At 48.6% G+C, this 23,812-nt stretch overlaps 8 protein-coding genes across 8 annotated transcripts; 1 reads left to right on the top strand and 7 right to left on the bottom strand.

Annotated features, from left to right (window-relative positions):
• Nucleotides 1-366: 366 nt before the first annotated feature.
• Nucleotides 367-1,587, top strand: MCYG_00041 (phosphoglycerate mutase family protein; the record flags this gene model as incomplete). The annotated part of the gene is made up of 4 exons (XM_002849891.1): nt 367-402; nt 486-781; nt 855-1,415; nt 1,485-1,587. The coding sequence occupies 4 exons, from the start codon at nt 367-369 to the stop codon at nt 1,585-1,587; spliced, it is 996 nt and encodes a 331-aa protein (XP_002849937.1).
• A 554-nt stretch (nt 1,588-2,141) lies between these two features.
• MCYG_00040 (40S ribosomal protein S22) lies at nt 2,142-2,987 on the bottom strand (the record flags this gene model as incomplete). Its single annotated transcript, XM_002849890.1, has 3 exons — nt 2,142-2,339; nt 2,411-2,480; nt 2,761-2,987. 3 exons carry the CDS (start codon nt 2,891-2,893, stop codon nt 2,150-2,152), a joined length of 393 nt encoding a protein of 130 aa, XP_002849936.1.
• A 1,819-nt stretch (nt 2,988-4,806) lies between these two features.
• Nucleotides 4,807-7,830, bottom strand: MCYG_00039 (importin beta-1 subunit; the record flags this gene model as incomplete). Its single annotated transcript, XM_002849889.1, has 6 exons — nt 4,807-5,679; nt 5,748-5,964; nt 6,029-6,657; nt 6,747-7,553; nt 7,642-7,700; nt 7,791-7,830. 6 exons carry the CDS (start codon nt 7,828-7,830, stop codon nt 4,807-4,809), a joined length of 2,625 nt encoding a protein of 874 aa, XP_002849935.1.
• A 678-nt stretch (nt 7,831-8,508) lies between these two features.
• Nucleotides 8,509-11,381, bottom strand: MCYG_00038 (conserved hypothetical protein; the record flags this gene model as incomplete). Its single annotated transcript, XM_002849888.1, has 7 exons — nt 8,509-8,765; nt 8,832-8,981; nt 9,056-9,122; nt 9,177-9,893; nt 9,952-10,534; nt 10,594-10,951; nt 11,017-11,381. The coding sequence occupies 7 exons, from the start codon at nt 11,288-11,290 to the stop codon at nt 8,509-8,511; spliced, it is 2,406 nt and encodes an 801-aa protein (XP_002849934.1).
• Nucleotides 11,382-11,884: 503 nt separating this feature from the next.
• MCYG_00037 (conserved hypothetical protein) lies at nt 11,885-13,783 on the bottom strand (the record flags this gene model as incomplete). The annotated part of the gene is made up of 3 exons (XM_002849887.1): nt 11,885-13,423; nt 13,478-13,688; nt 13,743-13,783. The coding sequence occupies 3 exons, from the start codon at nt 13,781-13,783 to the stop codon at nt 11,885-11,887; spliced, it is 1,791 nt and encodes a 596-aa protein (XP_002849933.1).
• Nucleotides 13,784-15,178: 1,395 nt separating this feature from the next.
• On the bottom strand, nt 15,179-16,087 carry MCYG_00036 (conserved hypothetical protein; the record flags this gene model as incomplete). The annotated part of the gene is made up of 1 exon (XM_002849886.1): nt 15,179-16,087. The coding sequence occupies one exon, from the start codon at nt 16,085-16,087 to the stop codon at nt 15,179-15,181; it is 909 nt and encodes a 302-aa protein (XP_002849932.1).
• Nucleotides 16,088-16,990: 903 nt separating this feature from the next.
• On the bottom strand, nt 16,991-20,786 carry MCYG_00035 (ferulic acid esterase; the record flags this gene model as incomplete). Its single annotated transcript, XM_002849885.1, has 7 exons — nt 16,991-18,062; nt 18,309-18,327; nt 18,349-18,434; nt 18,728-18,749; nt 19,017-19,773; nt 20,047-20,613; nt 20,727-20,786. The coding sequence occupies 7 exons, from the start codon at nt 20,784-20,786 to the stop codon at nt 16,991-16,993; spliced, it is 2,583 nt and encodes an 860-aa protein (XP_002849931.1).
• An 875-nt stretch (nt 20,787-21,661) lies between these two features.
• On the bottom strand, nt 21,662-23,083 carry MCYG_00034 (conserved hypothetical protein; the record flags this gene model as incomplete). The annotated part of the gene is made up of 4 exons (XM_002849884.1): nt 21,662-21,700; nt 21,926-22,130; nt 22,194-22,697; nt 22,758-23,083. 4 exons carry the CDS (start codon nt 23,081-23,083, stop codon nt 21,662-21,664), a joined length of 1,074 nt encoding a protein of 357 aa, XP_002849930.1.
• Between the last annotated feature and the right edge of the window lie 729 nt (nt 23,084-23,812).

Raw genomic sequence — 23,812 nt, 5'->3', positions numbered from 1 at the left:
TTTATACCCTTCGACAGCGTTTTGGCGTCGTCTTTTTCTGCTTGTATAATATTTAACTAGACAGGATTCATATTGTAAATGGTTCATTCATAGACAAGCAGACAACTATCATAATCTCTATCGGCTCGTCGTGCTGTTAGTGTCTATAAGCCGTATGCTCCGTACAGTGTTATTGAATTTTTGATAGATCTTGGGGGAACCTCGAACCTCGGCACTTCTGATCATTGGTAGAACTAGAAACCGCATTTTGATATCTTTCACCTTCTCATCATTTTCCCCCGCGAAATTGTTACGACCGTTAAAGCGCAATAGCCAGAGCATCGTTAAGGCAAAAGGGCTGTATACTTGGTAACAATCTGGCCTCAAATGCCCCTTGATACAATCTATTTAACCAGGCATGGCGTGAGTCTTCAGTAGCTATATCATCTTGTGCAGCGTTCCTCCGTTTCTCTCCTTTATATTGACAACCAGAATAACCCATTCAGCTCCGTCTAAACTGGTCCATAGACCTCTCGACAGGGACTTATCATGCCCATTATCCTACTCCGACCGGTATACCCGTCGACCCGACCCTAACTGGGCCTGGCGTTAAGCAGTCGCACGAGCTTGCATCGCATGTTAGCAGTGCAGAGTTCAAGCCGAAGCCGTGCAGGATATATAGCAGTCCATTTTATCGCTGTCTACAGACGATTCAACCGACAGTAGAGGCACTGAAGGAACTTCAAGAACACGAAAAGAAAGCCCACGTTGATTTAACTGTCAGGGTAGAGAACGGACTTGGGTATGTTGACTTCATTATTGATATACATCTTTAGTGTACAGAAAGAAATAGAATTGAGCCGACTTTACTACAGAGAATGGTTTGGATCTACGTCCTTCTTCACTCACCCATCGCCTGCATCATTTGGCGTCTTGGATCCGTTGTTCCCTGCGCTCATCTCTCCATCATATGCGGCACAAGTTTACCCAAACCCAAGTGGGGAGACGATATCCGAACTCCACGATCGTGTTGCAACGACACTGGAAACCATCATTGCGGACGTGGATGACGAGATGCGGGAGTATGAACGGACACACCCTGAAGCTGCTCAAGAGAGCCATGCGATCATCATATGTGCGCATGCTGCCCCATTGATAGCCATGGGCCGAGCGTTGACTGGGAACATGCCAGAGGACCCGTCCACGGAAGATTTCAAAGTCTTTACTGCGGGAATAAGCATGTTTAGGCGAAGACGTAGCCAAAGCCACGATAGTCCAGCACTGTCGCAGAGAAACAATATCCATGGAGGAGGCAAGTTGACAGCTTCAGGGAAGACGATACCTCTATGGCGCGGCGGCAGTGGTGTTGGCGGTGGGTGGGATTGTGTTGTGAATGGGGCATGCGGATATCTAAGTAACGGAGCCGAAAGGGGCTGGTATGTGATTCACTTTAACGCCTACATCTTGAATTCTCAATTGCTAACCAGTTGTCGTTACATTACCAGGCATTTCCATGGTGAGGAGGATTTCAATTCAATGCCTACATCGGGAATAGTAGAGGACTCTGGGTCGAGAGATGATGCTTCTCGGACATCTACCAAACTCTGACACTTATAGAGAAGGCTTACTGCTTGTTATTATATTACTTTAGGTATTAGTTAGAGATATACCCAGTTATAGATTTATCAGTCTAATGTTGCCATTAGATTGAGTAAAGAGAGAATATATGGGCCATTTACTTGGATAGTTATGAGTATACCGTACTGCTTGGTTCCCGCGTTATAGAGTGAGGAGATACAGAAATTCCGGCGTATATTCTTCCTATCCATGATATCAATCTTGGCCAACGATATGCAATGCAGGTATTCTTCCAGTATATCAATATCGAGAATGACTACCGTAAGCTGGGGAAAGTTGGCACGAGAACGGTAAATTCGACAAGGGATAACCATGGCATTTGGAGATCGAGATAAGTGCTGGAAGAATTGTCTCTGACTATCTAAATAGAAAAGCACCATGCTTTAATAAAATGCCGTGAAGAATTGGATACATCGTTACATCGTATAAAATGTATAGCGCCCACTCAGTCACAAAAGCAACGCCATGGTATCCCCCGTTCCGTTATTTGAAACACTTTTGTAATTTTTTCTGGCACCAGAAGAATCAGAATCTAGTAAAAGAAACCGATAACCTTTCCAGCAACGTGCTTGCGACGGGCTTCCTCGTGGTCCATGATACCAGCAGAGGTGGTGAGAACGATGTATCCGAACTGACGGGATGGGAGGAGGCGGACAACCCACTTCTCGAGCTCACGGAGCTGAACGTTGTAGCGGGGAGAGATAACACCGGTCTTGTTCAGGCTATAGACAAGAACTTGTCAGTATGGCATATATTCGGAGGAGTGGAAGGAAAATGAATCCTGGGTACACACCGGCCGTTGAGCTGGATGACGATCTTTCCAGATCGGTGGTCATCAACTTCCTCGAATTCACCAATGTAGCCTGTAGATGATAGGTTTATTAGTAAGAGATAACAAGGTGTGGCGATGAATTAAACGTTGCAAATCACTGAGGGACCAAAGGCAAAAGCTTTGGGACAAGAAACTTGTAAGATCGTCGCCAATATGAAATATTTCAATCTATCGGACACTTAAAGGGCGGACGTTGTAGAGTGGGTTAAAATCGAAACAACCGCCTAGTTATCAGCCCGACGGGGATGGATTTGCGGGTAACATTGTGGGAATACAAGGTGGTAGGAGAATTTTAACGGATCGTTACTCACCGTGCTTCTGCATGACAGACAGGAACTTGACGATGACCTTAGAGCTAGGCCTGATGAGGACCTGGCGCTTGCCAGCCTTCTCGGCGTTGTTGATGGCATTGAGCGCATCGTTCAAAACACTAGTCTTAACCATTTTGGCGGTGTTGTAGAATTGAGATTCTCAAATCGAAAACGGATTTGTTTTGGAGATGAGGTATCTATTGTAGAACTTCCCAAGTCTTTTTTATATCCTGCCGTCTTTATAGTAGAAGACAGGAGGATATAAAAAAGAGATCAGGATTGAACCGAGTTAGCCTTCAGCAGCCTTTTCCGAGCGCAAAGAGTGCCCTTTTCATCATTTTCACCCTTCAACTGTCTCTATTTTGAGAGCAACTGATGAAGAGGAAGAGGGTTCTTCAGCCCGTGCCGTTATACAGAGGAAATGCGTATCATCGCTGAGCCAGCCATGACAAGGAGAGTCTCGCCCTCGAGCCTTGCAACGATGATTGCTTTCCCCAGGCTAGCTAAAAGGGCTCATAAACAAGCAACATAACAAGGAATTCCCATCACATACCTCGAACTGATGAAAACTGGTTGAAGTTGAAAAGTGTTTTTGTCCTCTTGAAGTTCACGAAGAAAAAAAAGATCGAAGTTGAAGATGAAAAAGTTTCCAAGTTGGGAAGTGCGCGCCAAGACTTAGGGCTTTTCTCTTATTGCCCTATTAAGTCACGTGATATATGTAGGAAAGACGCAGAAGAAGAGATAGAAAATGAATAAAAAGGATGATGAAGACGGAGGATGAAGATGAGATGGAGAAGAGTGTTGTCTAAGCGAGCGATATGAATCTTTTGAACATATTCACTGCTCTCTTTGCCATCGTACATATACTTATGTAACCAGACTGCCCGTGGATTAGTAAGCACCTACGGCTCTCTACGAGTACCGCTAGGCAGACGCCAGCTCAAGGAAGCCAAACGATTTAACGGTAGAAAATGCGATGGAGGGTCTGAAAGTACTTGTATCCGTGGAAGCCTGTTGCTTAACTTGGCTGCAGTAACTAGGTTATTCTGAATATATCACTTGGCTGCCCAAAGCCAAGTCTGGTGGTTGAGTATTGAATATTTACACCTCATACCAGTCTAGGATAGCCATCAGGAATGATCAGCCTTGCAGCTATGAAGCCAGATCAAGTGTCCTATTACTGGTGGGTGATTAAAGCGATAAGTTAAATATGGGTGTATGGGGCATGCGTGACATAGGGACCGATAGATGGATTGATAAATAAAGGTGGTGCTGGGGAGGGGGAAAGGGGGGAAGGGATGGATATGTCTAGTCAATGGAAGTAGTAGGGGGTTTGGGGATAGGGGAAGGGGAAGCGTTAGGGGTAGAAACCGAGGAGGAAAACAAATAGAAACACACATCTCTTTCTTTTTCTCCATACACTCCCCTGAAAAGGTACAAAAATAAGGACATTCATATCACTTCTGACCCATGCTCGCTGGTGGAAAATCGAGTACGACTGATAAAAGTAACGAAAAAGAGGGAGAAAGGAAGGGAAGGGACAATGCTATTTCCAAATCAAACCCTTTCTCTACAATATAGCGGGTCTAATTTTTAATAAGATGGATACATGATTTTGGGGGCATACATGATTTTTTGGGGGGACAAGGTAGGGGGACGGAAACCTTTTCAGATAACAAGCTTCGATTGATAGTGATGAGCGTGAACGGGGGGAGGGGGTTGGTGGGCGGGACGGGGGGATGATGTGATGCGGTGCGGTGCGGTGCGATGCTGATAGTTTGGGAACGGCAAGCAGTTAACATCAACTGGTACGGACTGGAAAGCAAGGCAGGGAGTGACGGCATGTCATGCTCGGTGCGTTGGAAGGGTTGTTGGATGAGCTGTAGGCTTCCTGGGTTAACCATTCAATGGCAGCGGCCAACTCTGACTTGCGGCCTTTTTTTTAGAAGGGGAAAGGAGAGGTGGGGGACAAAAATTCCGGCTGCACTTGCGTCGATAGCGGCTCGCTAGAGCTTGTTATACGACATGCCATTTCATAAACGTCACCTAAGACATCGAGGCAGCAGTAGCAAGGCCTATTTGACGCTTGACCTGTCCCCTTGCCCAGCGAGCGGTCTCGATGGTCTGAGGTCCGTACTCGCGGCTGGTTCGGGCCTCTCTTATCAGCGAAGAGACGAAATCATTGCGGAAGAACGATGCGTATTCTCCATTGGGGAAAGCCTCGGCCAAGTCACCGATGACACCCATACTGGCACGTAGTAGGCCTTCGCTGCGAGAGGGCTCCTGTGCCACGAGATGGAGGAGCTGGAAGATTGATTCGACATATGGCTGGAGGATGTTAACGTTAGGGGCACCTTTGTACGCGAGTAAGATACCACCCCAAGCATCCATGATGCCCTCGCGCAAGGAGACTATATAATCAATCATGTCGTAGGAGACGTCGTTACTGGCAGTAACGGCAGAGGCCTGTTGAAGGACCTGTGCGACGACGGAGAGGTAGGTTTCAAAATGTGAGCCAATGGCTTGTGCAATATCACCGAATGTTTCCAGGATGGCGGGCTTTAGCTGGTTAGACAGACTGTTGCTTCGAAGGTTGTTGAGGAGATGGTTCATGAATGCATCGCAGAAGGGCTGAACTTTGTCTCCTAACGAGCGAGTGATGTCACTAACAAGGCCAATGGCCATAGCACAGAGACCGGGCTCTTCCTGGTTGGCGAGAGCGTTGTAGAGGAAGGGGCTGAATTGTTCCATGTATTTGATGAAGTCGGCTTCCAGAGAGCTGGCAAGCGAACCAACGGTTGCGAAGACGGTATCTGGCACACTAGACTTTGGCGGGATAGTAGTCAGCACCTGGAGGAGGACCGTCATGATGCGGTCGGCTTGTGGTTTGATTTCAGCTTCCAAGCGTTGGACGATAGCCTAACACGTCGGTTAGTCTGTAGGTATTCCTTTTAATGATGGTAACAGTTTACAAAATCGTTACGTACCAATAGGACACTAGTTAAGCTAGTCTGCAGCTCTTCCAGAGTGATACGGTCCTCCACGCTGACGACCTGCTGCTGCATGGGGACGGTCTGCTCTAGTCTCTGGAGGATGACATCCGACAATGTTGCGATGATTGGCAGCGAATCGTTAGCGGCGTTGGTCACAAATGAGTTCAGAACCTCGTATGCAGCGGTTCGTAGTTGATTATCCGCATCGGATCTATGATCAAACATAGGTTACAATACTGTATCAGATGCAAGGGGGGGAAAAGGAGTGGACAAACCTCTCAGTGACGGATAAGAGTGAAGTGATGCTGTCCTGGAAATGTTTGCTGAGAGGGTTCGTCTGAGCACCGGCATCACCGGCGAATCGGTCTGCAAGGTTCATCAAAGCCCAGCAGCAAGATCCAGCAATCTTGGGGCTGCTTGCCAGGCCGTTGAAGAGACATGAAATCAGCGGATGCAAGTGCACGTTGACCTCGATGGCGCCAGAGCAGTAGTCACAGATTCGACCGAGAGCGTAGGCGGTTGAGTCCCTGACGTGGACAACCTTATCTTCCATCATGGTGATCATGACAGGCAACGCCTGACGGACAAGGGGGACCAGGGTTTCATGTTCCGGTCCGTCCATGATAGCTCCAAAGGCAGAGACGGCAGCGTCACGGTGGTGCCAGTCTTCGCTGCGCAGATTCTGCTCGACGAACTCGAGGACTGGTCCGACTAGCTCGGCCTGGACGGTCTGAGCATAGAGCTGCAGCGCCTGGTAGGCAGCGCGGGAAACATCGTAGTCGTCATCGCTGGCATCTTCATCTTGGGTGGTCATTAACTGCAGGAGGACGGGGACGACCTCTCGACAGGCAATGCGGGCGAAGCTGAAGAACGGTCTGACCTCTGTCGACCCTTCGGCCTGTGCCTAGGAAGTTATTAACAGATAGCGTGAGATATGAGATAATAAGCAAAAAAAGGGAGGGGGAGGGGGGAGAGAAAAAGAAGAAGACGTACCTGGTTATTATCATCATCGATGGAAAGCTCTTCTTCGCAAACGGTACACCAGAACTCGATAGCAAGCTTGGCCACGTCTTCTTCGTCACTCTTCATACCCATAATCGTTAATCCAAACAGCGCCTTTTCCATATAGAAGCGCATCTTATCATAATAAATGCCCATGATCCTATTCAAGCAGCCGAAGGCACCGGCCTGTATCCGCGTATCCTCCGCCTGTGTGGCCTCGCAGACCACCTGCATGATGTAATTCCGTTCGCCTTCATTCTCGAAATTCGAGCGCACGAACTCGATGGCGTCGCTGAGCGCGGAGATGGCAGCATTCCGCACATCTGGGTTCTGTTCTTCCCGCCGCGCTCCCTGCACGACGGCCGTGAGGATGGCGTTTGAATGTGCGCTGAGGCTCTCGCGCAGGTCGGGCTCTTCGGACTCGCAGATGAAGCCGATCGTGGTCAGGGACGCCTGTTTGAGGTGATCTGAACCTGTGCTGATGTTCTGGACGAGCAGGCTCATGAGATCCTGCCACTCGTTGCGGGGCAGCTCTATGGCCGCGATCGAGGCTATGAACTGGCCGGCCGACTGACCGGCCCGGGCATCAGATGCTCCCAGTGTCTTCAAGGCGAGCTCCTTGACGTTCTTCTTGACCTGCTGGTCGACGCCGTGAGCCCATCGCCCCTGTACCTCTCTCAGGCGGGTGATATCTCGGAAGGAAAAGGCGTTCTTCAGTGCCAGACCAGCGGCCGTCCGGATCGACGAGGCAGCATTCTCGTTTGACAGCTCACCAGCCAAGGTCGTAAGGTACCCCGCCTGTCAAGTAGCATATGTTATCTCGTTAGTTTCATGTAGCAGTTATGGGCTATGGGCCTGGGGGTGACTCTTTATAAGGTGGACGCACAAAGTCGACTTCCGCGGCGTGAAGTAGCTGCTGCTCCGCATTCTGACGAGTAGCGGCATCTATAGAGCATCAGAATCAGCCGTCCATGCCCTCTTCTGCTCTTCTTCGTCTTCGTCTTCGTGGCGGAGGAGGGGGGAGGGCAGACATACCGGCAGAGAGAGTGCTAGCCAACACCTGATTGACATCCATGATGGAGGGACTTTTTTTTTCCTTTCACAGCGAGTTACAAGATCAAGTTTATCCTGAAAGACAAGGTTCATAAGAGGGAGAAGAAGAAGAGGTATCAGAGAGCTCGTTAAGGAGGAAGTTCTTGATCCTCTCTCTCTCTCTCCCTTTTTCTGCTCTCTGCGCGTTTGCTGTCCGAACCTGCACGAAAAACGAGTCGAAGAAACCGTGAGACCGCCAGATGAGAACGGCGAGAAGCAGTAATTGAGCGTCAGACGAGAAGAGCGAGCGAAGATGAGAGGAAGAAGAAGATAGAATATTATAATCAGGCAGAGAGAAGAAGAAGAAGAAGAAGAAGAAGTCCGGGTTTGTTGACAACAATAAAAAAAAAAAAATAATTGGGCGACCAAAGTGGGCTTCTTCCTCTTCCTCTTCTTCTGCTACAAACAACTAACTAGAAAATACTTCTTCTCTGCCCCGCGATAGAAGACGGGCACCTACGAAAGGGAGGAAGAAGAAGAAGAGAGAGCAAGGAGATGTTGATATTTGTTATCTTGTTTTTCTTTTTTCTCTTCTTGATGTTTTTTGTTCTTCGTTTTTTGGCTGCAGGTTTCTTGCTGGTTGGTTCAGGCGGACGAACAGCTAAATAACCAACAGATGGACCATAATAAAAACGGTTATAGTATAATCTACTTGATGGGTCTAGTCAAGGGTGCTGTCTAGGTCGAGGACAGAGTACCGCCGGCCGTCAGCGTACAGCACACACACGACCCGCCGTCCTCGTCGTCCGTTGACCTCGAGATGGGCTGGCTCTCGCTCGGCGGGCTGGGGGAAGCTGTGGCAAACCAGGCGGTCCAGGACGGGATCGAGACTCGTCGCCGGGCCTTTGTCGGTGGTAAAGTCTATCTCTAGCTTATCATGCTTGCTGGGGAGGTAGGGGATGCTGACGAGGTGTGAGGCTGCATATATGTGTTTGTTCAGTTATATAGTACAGGCAGAAGAGAGAGGAGAGAGAAGAGACTTACATCCGGACCTCCAGAGAAGCATCAGCGTGCCGTCCTCTACAAACTTGAGGTCTTGGATGCTGCCTGAGCCAAGCTCGACGGTTGCCAGGAGGCTTGCCTTGGACGAGCTCACCCCGTTGACGATGGTAAGGATGTTCTGGTAGAGGTAGACTGTCACAGCGTCATTATACATCAATGGAAGGGGGGGGAGAGAATATATCAATATACATAGATGGGGAACTTACATCGATGTGGGATGGTGCGTGATTTAGAGGCGATATAGATAGATGGAAGCCGTTCGCCTTCATATTCCTACAAGACCCAGCTTCAGCTCCTTCTTATGCAAAATAAGGTCAAGATACATACCTCAAAGTTCATAGCCATGTCCAGGACGGCATCGTCGCAGTCTTCGCTCAGCTTGAGGGTGGACCGAAACAGCGTCCCCCTTCTCTGCGTCTCTGCGACCTGCTTGAACACTCGATCACACTGCGCCGAAAGCCGGGCCGTCAGGTCACCCAGCATCGGTATCGACAGCCCTTCGACCGTCTGCCGCGACTCATGCTGCGATACCACCTTCTTGTACTCGCCGTAGAACGTGCCGTCGTCCTGCACGTCAATGTCCCATCGCTGTTTGCCGCCGTCTGGAGCGGCTGGCACCTGCAGGAAGCCTTGAAGCGCACTGTTTGTCAGTGCTCCCTTGACGTAGCCCAGCGTTGTCCCGTAGTCGATCTCGTCTGCTGCCCCCATCAGCTCATCCATTGTCGACGAGGTCGGATCCGTGGCCTGCAGCTTGATCTCATGTTGCATCCAGCCTGAGAATGCATGAAACTCCTTCAGTTCCACGCTGCTGTGAAGCACGACCTTGTGCGCCAGCAGGCTCAAGCAGTCCAGAGTCGCAACACACTCCTTGAGGTAAGTCGTCTCGAGTCCCAGGATGGGGCTGAGACGGTGATACTTTGACAGCCCCATCAGGCGGCTCAGCAGCACGCCGAAGCGCTCGAGGGCCGGCATCAGGCATTCATAAGTAAGTCGCCGGAGAGCCTCGTAGCCGCCTGTCACCACCTTCTCCCACCTTTTATGTCCCTAGACCCTACATCAGTAAGTTGAAGACCAGCCTATCCGACGAACAGTTACCACTTACTCTATCTCCAATGGTGGTGCAGAGGAACTCCTTCAACGGGGCAAAGCAGTCGCCAGTGACTATCAGATGATATGTAGCCGTAACAAAGTCACAGTGGCATTGCTCCTTTAACTCCTCATTGATATTCCGCAGGTACCGGATAGGCAGCTCTCGCGCATTCTTCCACTCCAGGAGCATCTGCGCCTGAACCTGCTTTATGTACCGAAGTAGATTCTGCAGCTGTGTGACTTTCGACGCGAGCAAGGGAAGATATCTGCCTGCCTTGGTGATGAATCTTAGATCTAGATTTAGGAGTTTTATCTCAGCCTCATTCTGGAACAGGAGCGCGTGAGTTGTGCTCATCGGGTGGGAGGCATGCAGTAGAGCCCTGTAGCCTCTTTTGCTATTAGTGCTAGTACCGCCTTTAGAACCTTCCAAGGAGTTAGAGACGTCTATAGAACCGATCTCGAAGCTCTCAAAAATTCTCATATGGATCGAGCCATCGTCCATCCCGGCGAGCAGCACGTCCACTGAGTCTCCTGGGTTCTTTACAGGAGAGTGGAAAATAGAATCAAGAGACACTCTGCTGCTGAAGACATCATCGCTGTAGAAACACAATGTTAGCATAACTATAATTGATGCAATAGAGGGGGAACAACGTACTCGTCGCCCGTAGATGGAAGGGTACTCAGCTTTGGCAGCGACCCTTCGATGTCTAATAGCGATAACTCGCGCGGTAAATCCGCTTTGAGGAATCCTAAATGGGTGGACAGCTTGGTATCGGACATCAGCAGGTCATCTAGAGATAGCTTTCCCTCTGGATCCTTCAGGTTCTTCAAAAGGCCCGCCGTCTCCGCGAAGCTGACCCCCCATCCGATGCAGGACACAGTCCCAGCAGGCTTCTGGGGCAATGAAAACGGTATAGGAGCTGACTGTGCCGTCAGACTGTGCACCATCTTCCCGCTGTAGGAGCTCAACAGGCGTATCCTGTTATCTGAACATGCGACAGCCAGTACTCGTCCTATCCAGCTCAGTTAGCCACTGAAGATAAAGCAGAATAGCATAGGCCATCCCGCATGTATATACCATTTTCCTTCCATTTCAATCCGACTGCTCTCACCAGTCCTCCCTTGCCGTCGTCTTCTCCCAGCCCATACGCGCCGCCAAACACTCGCTGTCCGTTCAGCCTGTAGGCATTTAATTGCTCATCTTCCGTCACGATGGCAACCAGATCCATGTTCGGACAGTATGCAAACGTCCGTGGCTTGCATCTTGCAGAGAGGTCCTTTTCTGCAACAGAATTAAGAGCCGGAAGACCTGTGTCGGCCGTGATGGTTACTGCTGTCGCTGGTGAAGCCATTGCCAGCTAGACAGACAGACAGACCGCTGTTGTCGCGTGTCTGATAGCCCGGGGGGTATCTTCGTGTTCAACTTTACGTCTAACAGTGTATCGTCGCTTTCTATGCATGGATATTTAATGAAGTTGAGGATCCTGATCGTGTTTGTCGCCGGTTTTTGTTGCGTCTCGAGGTTTTCTTGTTTTCTAGTTAACTACCAAGAGTTAAAGAATTGGTAGCTACATTCAATCGATATTTACACACACTGCAAAAGTATGAATATTGAAGTGTGTATTTTCCCTTGTACTCTCTTTATGAAGGATCAATATTAACGCGTTGATTTTTATAGATTTCATACCGGGGAACGCTGAGAGATGCGATATTTGACTTGTATACCTTCTTTAACGGGAATAGTCGACAGCCACAGCTATATACTTAATCAAGAATGCCATGCCTTCAAGCCATGCTATGGCTACATCATCATACAAATGAAACAGATAAAAAGAAGACCCAAACGCCGATTCTGCTCGATATAAGTAACCGAAAGCAAGGCAGATATGCATCGAAAACGAACGGTAAGCCGGCTAAAAGCACTTAAAAGAAAAAAATAAAATATTTCAAATCTGGTCTGGGTAAGTATCAATCATACCCCCGAGATAGCCCAAGTCATCAATCAATTCCTGCATCATGGTATTTATCTGGTCTTCACTGGAACTGAAGCCTTGAGTTTTGGTATCGAGAGCCACCGACGATTCACCTGTAACTCCGAGGCTGAATTTCTCGTCACTGAAGGGATCCGACGTCATCCAGGAGAAGGAAGGCTCCGCATCCTTGATGCCACCTTGGTCGACATGGAGGTCAGAAATCCCAAAGCTATCTAGGTAGCTGTGGGAAGCTGGCTCTGTCTTCGCTGCTCTATCGATATCACACAAGCTGCTGTCCAGTGAAGTACTGGCTGAAAAGCGGTAGTTTGCCGGAGAGGTGCCCTCGTTATTGAGTGTGGAAGAGGACGTCATAGAACATGGTGACACTACTTCTGTGTCGGTGCTGCAGTCAGAGAACCGGCTGCCACCCGGAAGCGGCGGGGATTGAATGGATGAGTCGACAGTGGACTTGGAGAAGTGGCTGTGTAGGTGGTCAAGGTCTAATGGTTGGTAAGAGGATGACCACATGGAAGAGATTGTTTCATCCATCACAGAAGAAGGGCTGTTGGGAAGCGTGGGGAGACGCTTGGAATAGAGATCAATGGGAGAGGTAGCTTCCAGCTCGTGGACATCGAGCTTGCATGGCACCTCTACTGTGGAGTTGTGGGCAGAAGTGCGAATGTCCTCATTGACATCGTAGTTTACAGAGTTCCTTAGGGGTGTTTGGGCTGGGCTTCTGGATCTTGAGCGGCTGTGACTGTGGCCGGGTTGGGATGATGGGTCCAGGCTGCTGTTATTAGTATTAAGATAGTAGTTGCCATTATTCTGGTGACCAGCGGAAGCGAGCAACCTGTTATCGATGACAAGGTCGGCTGGCGAGCCACATGGGGAGGCTAGAGCTGAGGATGTAGATGAGCCGGGATACTCTGACCGTAGATGATTGCTCTTTGGCTGTCCGTGACAGCCAGGACTGAGAATGGGTGTGCTCTGCGTCAAGCCTATATCCGGCACCTTCGCACACTTCTCCGAGTTCTCATAGCTGGCTGAACGAGGCGAAACACGGTTCAAAAACGCAGTACGGAGTCCAGATGATTTGGGAGCGAGACTGCTCATCGGCAATTTCAGGTCCAGAGATAACTTTCCACCGACTTTAAACTTGCTCCTGGTTACCCGGGGCTGCGAGAAGCTCCTACCGTGCGTACTGTGCACCGCAGTGGGTGATATGGGGGAACCACGGGCTTCGTGCAGTGCAAGGGCGGCCGGAGAAGTAACCAGACGTGGCAGCTGAGGACGTGGTGGCGGCCGTGGGTTGGTATACTTATCGTCGGGATTCATAGTCTGGTGGACAGACAGCTCAGAGCTTGTGCTAGCGTTGCGGCCATGGGAGGTAATAGCCGGAGGCAGGTATATAGGGACATTGAGCACATTGAGTGGTTGTCCAGGAAGCAGAGGGCATGAGGTAGTCCAGGCTTCGGACTCATTGTAGAATTCAAAGTCGCCATCCAAGATATACTGTTTGGCAACGGTCAATACAGACTTATATTTAGCACAATTGGAGCTTCATACGTAGTACCAGTAAGTTCCTCCCATCTTCAGGCCACCGTCCCGGCCTGGATAGATTGGATTACCATGACCATCACAAATGATGTTGGTGAAGGTATGGCATCCTCTCCAGTGTCCTTTGCCAGTCCGCGAGTCCTTTTCCATGCGATATCCCTTCGCGAAGTTGTCCCATGAGCCGAATAGGCTTACGGACCGGGTAGATGGGGGAGTTCGCCTGCAACCGTCCGTCAGTCCCGGGCCCTTCATGGCAGGTGTTTGGGTGACTTACACGAGAAAGGTCATTAACGTAGTAGTAGCAGAAGTAGCCATCTTGGATGAGAAAAAAAAAAAAAAAGAACGTGTCAACCGGAACCAGCCAGGTAGATGCAATGGACGGATTGATAAATAAGAGATGAAAGAATATAAAAGAGAATTAAGGGCCTTGGATGAGAAAGGCCTTCAAAGGTTGAAATTCAGAGACGAAGGAGCTTCACGCCTCCGATGTCAGCGAGCTCATCATAGTACCGACACCCTTCTTATGCAGACTCTTTCTCCGACTGCATCGGCCTTTTTTTTTGTCATGCAAGGTGGTGCTATAAATATTTGATAATCGAATGAATGGGTTTGAAACCGTCCTTTTGGCCCTGGTTTCAGGAAGCTCTGGGAGATGCTGCCACTTGCGAACCTGCCAGGAACACTCTGCCTGTCTAATATAACAGACAGCCAATAGACATGGGCCGGGGAGGGAATCGGAAGAAGTGGACTCGGTCCCCTCGCTCGCTAGGGGATACTCGAGATGGGCCACTGAGCAAGCTTCATCAAGGGGTCCCCCTCCTGGTCGCTGGCTCATCCATGAAGTTTGGCTGGCGGATTTGCTATATTTACGCAGCTCGCCCAGCAAGCCATGTTGCGGCCCTTTTTTCGTCCAGGGATTTCCACTGGACTAGCAGTTCCTAACTTCGAGAAGAGCCACTACCAAGCCCTGCTGCGGATCTTTGTTAGCCAGTGAGCGCCCATGGATAATTTGTCCTCATACTCAGCTCGTACGGGGGGCGTTGCGTCGGCGGTGCTTGATTGGATGCCCCGGAACGCCTTTAGGATCTCCTTGCAGGCTCGTCTGGTTTGTTTAATGCATATCAGAAGGAAGAGTTTTGTCTCATCTTCTGTTGGCTGCGTCCCTGAAACTCTTGCTTGTCGTTGATTAAGCGCCCAGCGGGTCGTTGGCTTCTACTAATATACAGAAGATGTTTAATCGCCTATAAGTTGGCAAGTTATTTAACTAGTTGCTTCTGGATGACTTACACATATTTACAGCCGTTGGGCCGTTTTTAGTGAAACCGGCTGTGAACCAGTTTACTTTGTAATGCTGGTCTGGGGGGAGCAAATATATGGGCTAGGTTACGCTAGTTACACTATCACTTGTCTATATCTAGTGGTTATACCTTGCATGGGGAGATGCGAATAACCGCTGACCAAGGTGTTGGATGGGGCCAGCACCTTGCTCTTAAGATGTTGGTATACCCAGAGTAAAAGACCACGGTGTTTCGAATACGTTGTTTAATGTTATTTTTAATGTTAGATGTAAGAGAGCAGTACAGGGAGGCACCTTCTGTACGATAAAGAAGGTAAGGAAAATATTTGCCAGATTCAAGGCCAGTGTGGCAGTGTAACCGCCTCAAGCGTACGGAAGAAAATTGTCAAAGCGAAGTAGAAGCAGTAGAAGACCTATCGCTGCCGTCCTCCGGTCGCGTTTCTTCTATCATACTTCTTGTGCACGGCACCAAGGACGACCTTCAACACCCCATCAGCGTCAAGCCCGCCGCCGGCCTGTGTATTGTCCCAAGGCACTGTATCGACCATATCACGGATGTTATTCTGGCCAGCCAGTGCGTCATCCAGCCCCCTCAGGTCCTCGGCAGCCTCTGGATCATCTCCAACCTGGAAGAACTGGATCCCCACCTGCCATGGGAGGGCGTTGAGTTTGTCCAGCTTCTTCGCTGCCAGGATGATAACGCTCTCGACATCGTCGGTGGGGACGCCGTCGGTGATGACGATGATGTTGAGTGGCCGGACAACACGGTCTCGTTCATCAGATGTCATGCTCTTAGACGCTTCTTCGAACCCCTTCAGGTACGGTTTCAGGATATGCATGAGCCTGGTCCCAGTTGGAGTCCCGCCGGATGGGGTCACGGCCGTAAACACCTCGCGCACATGCCCTGTGTCCCTGACGTTGGAGTACGCTCCGTTCGCTGAACCTGAGCGGTGGTTAAGGAAGTATATTTCTACTCCGTCCTTGTCACGAGCCGTACATATGGGGGCGATCTTGGCCAGTGCGTTCTCAGTCGCTTGCCAGCTCGCTCCATGCATGCTCGCGCTGTCATCTATGAGAAATACAGTATCAAACTGAGAGAGAAACGAGTCCGCCTGGTCCGAAGATGCTGTTATAGGGCTTTCTGAAGCGGAGCAGCTTGGAGCTGTTGCTGAAGTAGTTGAGACCGGAGTGTAAGCTGGTGGAGGCTCCAGATGAGGGCTTACAGAGGCTGTCGTGGGAGGAGGTGAACCCTTTTTATGTCGGGCTAGGAATGATAGAGGCGATTTCGACCTCGATTTTGATGATGAACCGAACAACGGCATCTTGCCAGACTGTATCAATGATAATACCTCGTTAAAAAGCGATGTGAAAGTCGGGTAAGATGGTCTAGCAATCTTCTGATGGTGGTGATAGCTGAGAGGTCAAAGAAGCGGCCGCTTGGCGGTTAAATAGTAGCTTCACGGTGTCTTTCACTGGGGATTGCCCGGATAAGGCGGATTTTTCATCATTCATTCACTTATCAAACTTATTTGCTCCGAAAGCAGAGGCAGACATCTTTGCCGCAGTGGATTATCTGGTGGAAGAGATACACAGCCTCTAGGGCCTTATATATACTCCGTACCTCCACGAGTTATATCGGATAACTTGACCGGCAGGTCATGCATGTCGCCTTCTGGCTCCCCCTGTGAACAACCCTGCAGTCCCCTTGTAATTCTGGCCAGAAACTGCCTTCAAAAAGAAAATAAAACTCATGGTCAGTTTTGATGTTTGAGGCTGAGGAGGAGGCTGAGTCTGATGACTAAGCAGACGTCTACTTAAACTCGAAGGCGATGATGGAGAAGAGTTGCATCTACGCTTGTTTGATGCATAAATAAAACATGTGGAGACATAGACGAGATGGCACATTATCAGGTGGGCAGCATGGGTTTATATGTGAGTCTCTAGCGCTCTTTCATCGCATAGTAAGCGGAAAACTAGGTCTCTGCAGGGCCATCCTTAGCCATGCCTAACCTGTGGATGGCCAATAGATTGTGTGCTTCTATACGATGGTGCCGTGTGACGGTTAGGCCAGATCAAAGGAGAAAATATCCATGGCTCTGCTAGCTACCGGCATAGCCAGTTTCTAGGGTTCGCACTGTCCCCTCCCATATATATATTGCGAAGCGGATATCTAGCACAATTGTGCATTAGCTTGATATAGATTCCATCAAGGAAGCATATGAGAATCAAAAATCAACCAACCTGCAGTGTCTTCGGCGAAATGCAACTCCAGACGTCGCATTGTCATCTACAAATTTGACTCCCTCCACCGTGTCTGGTGCAACCCCTTTCTCGACCCAGTCTACTATAGCCGCGAGAATATTATTTTCCCTTTTGAACTCGATGCCTTCTGAAGGAGCTCCGCCCCCCTGTCCTAGGACCCATGCTCCTGGCCCTCCGCTGCAATGGAACATGCCGGATATGCGAAAGAAGCGGAGAAAACTGTCAAGGTGCCCAGCACTGCCAGCACCTGCAGCAGATTGCAGCAGATAATCATAGTATCGTTTCGTGTTGAAGCTCGTGATCTGATTATCTTGTCCGCCGTGATGGATGATTATCTTGCCATGTCTAGTTCGATACTTGGCTAGGTCGTCGTACGTTGGCCATGTTCTGATATCTCCAGGATTGCGAGCATCTGCAACCGCGGCATCATGGATATTGAATGTCGATGCGTTCCACGATGGGTCATAGATGACATATTTGAACCATTCATCCGAATAGCTAAACGGTTTCCCTGCGTACAGTTTTGTGGTAGCCAGCTCTTCGCTACCGGGCTGCATGGCGGGATAAATCACTCTACCGTCCTCCCCAATCAACGGAGAGAAGATTCCCTGCACAATATTAACTTGCGTTGGGGTTAAACAATCCTTTTCTTGTCCTGCCTGGCACAGAAGCTCTTCGGCATTGAAATGGCAGAGCGAAGGGTCTTCGATGATGCCGTCTACCACACCGTCAATACTATCACATTGTCGCAGAACCGCCTTGTGGATAAATGTCTTCCATGCCATTGCTGTAATGAAATCGGGTGACCCTGAACTCCCCGTCAATGGAAAGAAACTTGCTCTCCACGAAACTAGATTATTAAAGTCTAACCCCGGTGCCCCCGCAACAATCCCATCGAAGTCATCGGGGAACTTCACTGCTGACTGAAATCCCTGCCGTCCGCCGAGAGAACAACCAATATAGTATGACTTCAAGTGGGCCGTGTTGTAGAACCGAGCCACAATACCTTTCCCGGCAACTACACTCGTATGCAGCCTTTTGTACTTTGGTATAAGAATAGGTCTCTAAATTAAACATAATAGGAAGGCTTATTACTTACGCCCTCCATGAGAAGTCGATTTGAACGTCATAGTTCTGGTACATTGAGACGGCGGTGGTACCATTATGCCCGTTGTTCGAGCCAACCGCCGCAAACCCGTTCTCCACCCCGTAGGCAAGATCTTCATATTTGATGCCTAAGTATTTCATAAATAGGATTGCCATAAATTAACCTGTTCATACCATTCTCCATTTGATGATGCTGAAAAGAACAAAGACTTACATCCATCAATTCCTCCATTCCCCGTAGCTAAAAACCTCTTTCCTTTCCATCCAATGGGTAGCCAGACTTCATAATGAACTCCAGACCTATGGGAGGTGGCAGTGTACAGTGTCACCCGGCAGATATCTACAGGTACCACCTGACTGGGCCTATTACAGGAATGATCATTGAAAGGCAGGCTCAAATTCGTTCCTGCAGGAATGTACGAAATCACTTCAGCGTCTGGAAAATCGAGGATGTCTGGGGTACATCTTTTTTCCAAAGGCAGTGAGGTAGCCAGATGAAGGGGCGGCAGTAACAGAAGAAATCTTATCAGGAAAATGAACGCCATATGGAGAGACGCACTAGAAACCAAGAAAGATGGATAGATATGAAATACAGAGTCTGGAATACTCCATACTCTACGGAATTGAGAATGAGTCGGTAATTGTGAAATTGGGGCTGGGAGAAAAAGAAATTATAGTGATTGATCACCTTTAGACATGGGTGTTACCCATGATTGATACGAATGCGGATCTTTATAACCTTCAACCTTGTTGATGGGAGTGAGTTCTATTAAAATATCTACATGTTCAATGTATCATGTTAATAAGTACAAGCATAGTCCATATTGCAAATCCGTTAATCCTCTTCACTAATTCGCAAGGTTGTCAACAGAGCGCGCATACCTCCCATTCTCAACAATGCAGCCATCCAAATTGCCTGCTTGATTCCTAGAGCGCGCCCAATATACTCAAAGCGGTTTACTGCCCAGTCCCGCAATGAGGTCGGGGCATAAGGTAGATCACCAGCAAGACATAAAGGCCAAAGCAATACATACCCGCCCACGGCTCTGCCGTTTCTGCCAAGGTTCGTGCCATCTTTTCTCTTTATTTCGACGCTCCCTAGGTCGTATGGAACACTGGCACATATATCAATTGCTGCCTGAAGGGCAGCCGTTCGGCTTTGCTCCATTAGCAGAGGCAGATTATCGATTTGTGAATAGAGGGGCGAGGATGGCGAGAGTTTAGGGGACGCCTCATCGATGATTTCTGTGATGAGAATACGGGCACCGCGTAGGGCGTTATATATGTTTGGAACGAAGTAATCGGTATAAGAGTGGTAATAAGTCCCATAGACTTCATCTGCTGGAGATGGTGGGGTCTCCCGACCGAGGACTGGAAGAATTTCATAAGGGTAGTGTTCCCAAAGCTCCGCTTCAGATGCTATAAACTCCGCTTCTAAAATAAATGCCTGGGAAATTATGTGGTCTGGGGAAGTTAGTGTGCGGTCCTCAATCTCAGCCCGTAAGTTGCAGAGCTTGACAAGCAATGTGGTCACATCTTCGAGAAGTGCTTCTGACTTGGGAAGAGCAGCTTGACATTCCCGAGGCACGCCTGCGAGGAATGGAGGTGCTCGCGATGAGGTCAATAAGCAGCTAGATAGCTAAATATGGTTGTTAACATTTGGAGTCATCTGTATAGTTTTTTGACAAAATGTGCTTACGATTTGACCGCGAGCTTGCACAAACATCCGGAAGTTAACAATGTCTTCTGGGGATGGTGTGGATCTTAACTTGAGTAGAGCAAGCGCTCCCTCATGATGACTTCTCCAACTACTTAGGGACCGGTTGCTTCGACATGTTATGACCTGTCAAGTGGTTAGTGGCCACGGGATCTTGACAGCAGCAATAATGAGCTAGGGCGGAAAGCGGCATACCTCGAACATCCCCAGCAACATGACAGTATCAAGAGCTTCCGGCTGCTTTGCCTTGATAGGATCTCGCAGCATTGCATTTGTCAGTGAAAGTGCATGAGCATACTGCTCTCTCGCTGCAATGCGGAGGTCAGCAGAATAATTTATATTTGCAAGTGTTGCCATGCCCACGGAAGCCATGCACGCGGTCACTGCTTCCGAGCTTGCTGTTTGAAGGCTATGCATATACCCAACCCGCCCCGAAGTGGGCGTGGAGGGTATGACGTAATTATGCAAGAAGAAACAGATGGCCTGCTGGTTCAGGTTCATAGAAAGACTTCGCGAGATCTCCTCTGGGGTATTTGACGACCTTAATGAAATAAGGCTGGCTGAGGAATTGCTATCGGTAGAATTCTTGGAGCTACTGGGAATGGGGATTTTGCTGTTTCTCTGCTTCTGGGCCTTAGTAGAGGCCTTGTGGGCTGTCTTCCGCGTCTCATCGCGAAACATCAAGTCCAGTTGGTTTCGATAACCGGTGCACGTCCTGCCCCCTTTCGTACATTGAAGGCATAACGGTTCAGTTTGGTCACACTAGAGAAATGGTTAGAAAGTTCTATATCTACCAATATAGGGAACTAGTGCAATTATTGGTGGTACAACGTAGGGAGTAAACGAGTCTAGGCAGCAATAATAGAAAGAAGTACCTTGATTTTGCGGCGGCGACACTCATTGCAACCTTTGCTTGGTTTACCACAATATACCATCTTCACCAGTTCATACACCGTAGACTCTGTCTGTGTATTTATGTATATGATAGCGGAACTAAAGGGCAAAACTTGTTGGAATCTCAGTTTAAGCGGGAATACCCAGCATAACTAACTGGACTTGGGATGCCCGTCACTTATTATATTCAAGTTAGGGATCTGTGAGTAGAAAAGCTTTTCACCACAGAGGCTGGGCGGCATCACAACTTACAGGGCAAGCCATCCAGCTTGAAGGGTCGAAGAAACCAGCAAGGAGCTGAAGTTTCGTATTTGGCGACTCATCCTGGGATTTTTGTAGTTATCTTGATAAAAGTTCAGCTGCGACATTTAAGGTTCGTATTTTTTGCTGCGCCATAAAGAGGCTAATGGATTATGTAATCATTTATTTACGGAGCGAAGTAAAGGGGTCAAATGTGCGTATTTGTGGGTCTGCTGTAAATTACGTGATTGGTTGAATTCTGAACATTTTATTGGATACTTTTAACCTTGCATAAGTAGTGGCTTGGTAGCTTAGTCATCTTACCCTATCAAAATTGAATGGTGATGCTTAGTCATCTTGCTATCTCAGAATGCTCGCGTTGAAAAAGATGCTGAGTCATTATCTTAGTCAGTAGATCACGTGATACTTTTTTTAATATCTATATTGAATACATTGGCTCCATTACTTATGGCTCTGCTAGCTATAGGAGAAAGCTTAAGCTTTTGACCTAGTAAGTATAGTATTTATATAGTAGCGTTATAGTATAGTTATTTCCTTATATAATATAGCGCTCGGAGTATAGTTATATAAGTCTAATAATATAAGCGTAGTAATAGTACAGATCGACGGAGTTGACACAATGCAAACCCTAGGGCAGTTGGGTCAGCAGGGCCTTCTAGACACCTTTTTTCCTTAGACGACCCCCAACGAGGATCTAATCGGCCGGTGGAGATTAACAAGGGCTGTACGGCTAACGACTAACCGCTTATACTGATAAAATTGTCTCTCTAATAAGTCGACAGGTTCATATTTGAACCAAGATGTAATGAGCTAACTAATTTCCTTTTCGAGGCTTTCAGACTGTAGCTCCTGATCGGATATCCCCTCGCATGTTCTAGCTTCATCAAAAAGAACAAAAAAAATCCTCCCACCTACTAACTTCTTCCAGCTCAACCTCGTCTTCCCCAATCAGCTTCATACCCACCTTCTTAACAACCTCTTGCACATCCTGCATCACTTGCTCCGCACTCTGATACTCTTGGTTCCATGCTTTTACGAGTATAGGACCAAGTCTTTCCTCCTCTAGTTCCTGCCACGCCCCTTGCCTGTGCTTCTCTTCTTCATAACGTAGGAACTGAACATGACTAGTAAATTCTGGCCATGATGCTGGGTCTATTGGTAGAAGGGGAGACCAGGTGCTATATCACGGCTCTCGCGGTGGGCTTGTTGAATAATAATTTGTCATGTGTTGCCACATCCATGTTGCCCAGTCGAATAAGTCATAAGCTGTGTTATGTGGGAGGTCACTAGTACCGGCAACAAAGCATTCTAGAAGATTATTTCCAGAGCGAAAGTGTGATACTGCTTCTATCTGGTATATAAATTTACCAGTTTCACCATGATCATCCCATTCGGGTACTAGGGTAGGGCTGGCGACGCATGTAAGCCCGGTAATGGCAATCGACATATCGGACCGTAGCCAGGTAAATGTGTTGCCAACAGTGGCAAGATATAGGGACTTTGTATGCATAAAATGTAGAGCAGAGAGGCTCTGGAGTGCCCATCGATAATATAAGGCTAACAACATCCTATTCTGCGTTGATGGTGTTGAAATAGGGAGCGAAAGAGGTGGAAATCTGATATTATCCAAGGGGCCGGGGGTGAGACGTTCGAGGCAGAACCCAATACCGTCGTCCAGCCGATGGAGATACCTATGGAGATGTTAATGATATCATGCATGCAAGAGCGTAAATAACATGAGTAACCATTACTTCACCATCCGTGGATGTCCACCATGTTTAAAGAATAAGCTCTCGTATATCGTAGCAGCGTTCGCTATGATATCCTTTGGATCCGGTTCGTCGACCCTTACCTCACGGTTGGGATACGGCCAGAATACAACGACAGACCGTCCATCCCGATGGGGGGCGACAAATGCTTGTTCAAAGAAGTCAGTGTACCAGTCCTTGAGGTCCTCGGGCCTCCGACTGACTTCATCGGGTAGATAGTCAGCCCGGAACGAGATACTGGGGCGGGTAGGCGGCGGTTCAACAATATCGGCTTCCTCGTTTCTTGTGTTGGAAAGGAATTGCCCCATGGCTCGAACTGTTTTAATCCATAAGTGCGTGGCTCAGAGGAGGCTCAGAGGAGGCTCCTAGGAGGAACGAGGATGAGCGCAGAGGTAGTGCTGATGGCCGAAGGGGATGTACTGTTGATATAATAGGAAATGCAAGCTCTAAGGCATTGCGGAGTGGTTGTATCAAAGGGCTTGTTGCCTAGACTTGATATCTCTTTACAGCCTGCTGCCAACAGTAGGGCGGAACATAGTCTAGCCGTTGGTTGGTTGGACGTGTTCGCCAGGAGACGGTCTTCGTCATGGTATATATGATCAGGATAATAAATAATTACAGGATTCGAACCGAGGGAGGAAAAGAAGGTGGAATAAGGATAACTGCCTGAGTATCTACTTCGCACTATGGGGAGAAAGACGAGAAGAAGCGATAAAGAAGCACTGGAAATAGATCCTCGGTCGAAGATTCCACCCATGGTAACAAAGAAGTAAGACGAACATCCACCGTGAATTCTCTACCTTCGCACTAAGAGAAGAGGAAGAAGAAAAGAAAAGAAAGATTTCTCCCCACAGTAGTTAAGCAAGTTCTGCCGTAACCGTAAAACTGGAGATCGTCGAGGCTAGATCGCTTGAATTTTCGGCTTCACACATACAGGCCGACAGGATGACGAGCGAAGACACGACGAGGAGAGACGAATAACGACCGGGATGAACGCCTGCAACGCCTCCTGTGAGTAAATTACGATTTGAACGCTT

Source organism: Microsporum canis, genomic scaffold (genome assembly GCF_000151145.1).
Source record: "Microsporum canis CBS 113480 supercont1.1 genomic scaffold, whole genome shotgun sequence".
Classification (NCBI taxonomy): Eukaryota; Fungi; Ascomycota; class Eurotiomycetes; order Onygenales; family Arthrodermataceae; genus Microsporum; species Microsporum canis.
This window is presented reverse-complemented; position numbering and strand designations above follow the sequence as displayed.